Source organism: Mastomys coucha, unplaced genomic scaffold (assembly GCF_008632895.1).
Source record: "Mastomys coucha isolate ucsf_1 unplaced genomic scaffold, UCSF_Mcou_1 pScaffold22, whole genome shotgun sequence".
Classification (NCBI taxonomy): Eukaryota; Metazoa; Chordata; class Mammalia; order Rodentia; family Muridae; genus Mastomys; species Mastomys coucha.
This window is the reverse complement of record NW_022196905.1, coordinates 10,919,776-10,922,806: the sequence shown is the minus strand read 5'-3', so window position 1 is coordinate 10,922,806 and position 3,031 is coordinate 10,919,776. Positions and strand designations below refer to the sequence as shown.

General features: G+C 45.5%; 1 protein-coding gene across 1 annotated transcript in view; it reads right to left on the bottom strand.

Moving 5' to 3' along the window:
• Slc1a4 (solute carrier family 1 member 4) overlaps nt 1–3,031 on the bottom strand; it is a 33,806-nt gene that overhangs the window by 15,737 nt on the left and 15,038 nt on the right. Inside the window, exon 3 of the mRNA XM_031339225.1 lies at nt 1,177–1,239. Within this exon, the coding sequence (XP_031195085.1) occupies nt 1,177–1,239 (63 nt within the window). The remainder of the gene's footprint in view (nt 1–1,176; nt 1,240–3,031) is intronic.

The following is a 3,031-nucleotide window of genomic DNA, read 5'->3' as shown; positions in this document are numbered from 1 at the left end:
CAACCTGAAGCTGCAGCTGTAGCATTCTGGATAGATAGTAAAGTATTTACTTAGCACACACACAACCCACCCCCCCAAATGTGCAAAAAAAATGTACTAACAGTATTAGGCTGAATTCTGCCGTAACCCTTTTGTTATTCTGGAACAGGTACCTCAACTCTGTAGACCTAGTTTCAAGCTGACTTGAAACTCCAGTCCCGGGTCCCTGCTGCTGGGGCTGTAAGGGCTCTGCAGAAGGCACCCCATGCTGCTCTAGGGCTCTGCAGCAGGCACCCCATGCTGCTCTAGGGCTCTGCAGCAGGCACCCCCATGCTGCTCTAGCTGGCCTGCAGCAGGCACCCCATGCTGCTCTAGGGCTCTGCAGAAGGCACCCCATGCTGCTCTAGCTGGCCTGCAGCAGGCACCCCATGCTGCTCTAGGGCCCTGCAGCAGGCACCCCATGCTGCTCTAGGGCTCTGCAGCAGGCACCCCATGCTGCTCTAGGGCTCTGCAGCAGGCACCCCATGCTGCTCTAGCTGGCCTGCAGCCCTGGGTTCCAGCAATCCTCTTGCCTCAGCTCAAGTAGCTGGAAGTACAGGCCCACACCTCCATGCTCAGCCCATTGTGGGTCTACTTTATTACTTAATTTTACTTTTGAGGGATAATCTTCTTGCATAGCCTAGACTACCCTAGAACTCACGATGATTCTCTTGCCTCAGCCTCAAAAATGCTGGGATTACACCTGTGCGCTATCAATACCTGGCCCCACTGTTTTTAAGTCCAAATTTATTAATTCCAAGTATATGCAAACATACAAAGCCTTTGTTATATATTCTATAATTGTCTATCTGCATGGTGAAATATGTTTGGGGTTATGTTATTTTTTATTTCTCCCATACATCATGTTCGTTTTTTAGAGTTCCGTGTGTAGGTTATGCTGAGACACAACCTCCCTTGCACTTTAGCTAAAAAGGATTTTATGAACTCGCAGCTTACAGGCCTCTGGAGATTCCTGCTCCAGACTCTGGTGTTCGACAGTACTGTAAGGAGCAAACCTATCCTGGAGGTTTTAAATATCCCATTCAGACCCCCAACTTCCAATCCCAGTAAGTAACAGACACATTGTGGCTGTCCTTCATTAAGGAAACTAGTTTGCTTTCCATGCGTTTCCATAAGCCATCTTCTGAAGAGCCTTACCTTCTCTTTGGTCACGTTCCCCGAGCTGGTGTTATGGGTCACCACTGTGTAATCGGTCGCAGACTAATAAAGAGGAAGAAAACCCATCATTAGTGAACAGGTATAAAGACCCACCAGAGGCACTAAGGGTGCAGCAAAGTCCTGTTCTACTGCTGCTACTATTCATAGTCAGTGTGCCGGGCAAGCTGCACTTGGCTGGCCTGATGCTGACCTCTGAATTCTGCATAAGTTACATTAACACTCAGGCAGCAAGCCCCTGATAAGGCTTTTGGGTTATTTAGGGACCCAGGGAACAGAGAATTTCCATCTGTTCCTTGGGCAATAGGGTAAACTATTTCCTGTTGACAGCTTGATCCTTCAACAGCTCATGTTTCATATTTTTAAGAAGTTTGGCACAAATTCCAGAAAGACAAAGTTCGTTATATTTCTTTTCATTTATCTGTGATGCTCCACTGTGTTCCAGAATGACCTAAGCATGGCTGCTCTTTGGCCTCTGTTTCTAATCTGGCTTGAGCTGCCCACCTCCAGAGAAAGGGACATGAGGTAAGGCAGAGTCTTCAGGCCAAGTCTCCCAGGCCTTGGTCCTACTGTTAGTCGAGAAGACATACACCTTGCATGGCATGCACTGCATCTCTCTCTCTCCCTGCTATTGGTCACATGGCTACAGAACTGTCAGACATCCAGAGAGCTATAGATCTGAGTGCCTGCTTGAGACCATGTTTCAAGAGCTCTGGTTTCTCTCTGCTTTATCAAAGTTTCAGAGAGGCAGATATATTCAGCTGTCCCATGATTTCCTCCATGCGTCCATCATTTGACCCTAGCATATACTGGCCATTTTCTGCTCTCCCTCCTGCTTCGAGGCCTGATCATGATTTCAGAGTCATTTCTCCTAATAAGCCTCATTCATGAAGGGTTTGAGGAAGGAAGATCAACCCCACCCATCCCTTCTGTGACAAGCACCCAAAGCTCTATATGTCTTTTTTTTTCTTCACATTATATATACAAGTCACCCATCCCCCTTTTTGACAAAATGTACATACTACTTTTATAGTCAGAATGATTTCTGAAAAGTCTATAATTCAGACAGTCTCCAAATAATGGTTTGAAGGCTATAATGTAAATAATGGTCTAAATGCTGTAAAAGGATCTTGGAACACCCTTTCTACACAGTACAGGGTTTGTTGTTGTTGTTTCATGTATCTTTCTATAAAAACTGACCCTAATGTCACTAAGTTTTGTTTACAACAAGATCCCGCTGGAGAGATGGCTCAGTGGTTAAGAGCACTAACTGCTCTTCCAGTGGTCCTGAGTTCAAATCCCGCAGCCACATGGTGGCTCACAACCATCTATAATGAGATCTGATGCCCTCTTCTGGTGTGTCTGAAATCAGCTGCAGTGTACTTCCATTAAATAAATAAATAAATAAATAAATAAATAAATAAATAAATCTTTAAAAAAAGGGGGGGTGCAAGATGGCTCAGCGGGTAATAGCACTGTTCTTCCGAAGGTCCTGACTTCAAATCCCAGCAACCACATGGTGCCTCTCAACCATCTGTACAGCTATGGTGTATCATACACATAAAATAAATCAATAAATCTTTTAAAAACAAAAACAAAAACAAGATCCTTCTGGATTGCTCTGGCATATTTAACAACAACAACAAAAAAGCTCCTCTGGCCTCCCCCTCCATCTTCCTCATGAAGGATGCCCCCACAAACTCTCTTATTCTCACTGTTAATGAAGCTCCTCTCTGGGGTTCAAAGGGAAGCCTCCCCTCTCCCCCATGCCCCCATCATCTGACCCTAATATGTACTGACCATTTCCTGCTCTCCCTCCCGCTTTGAGGCCTGATCA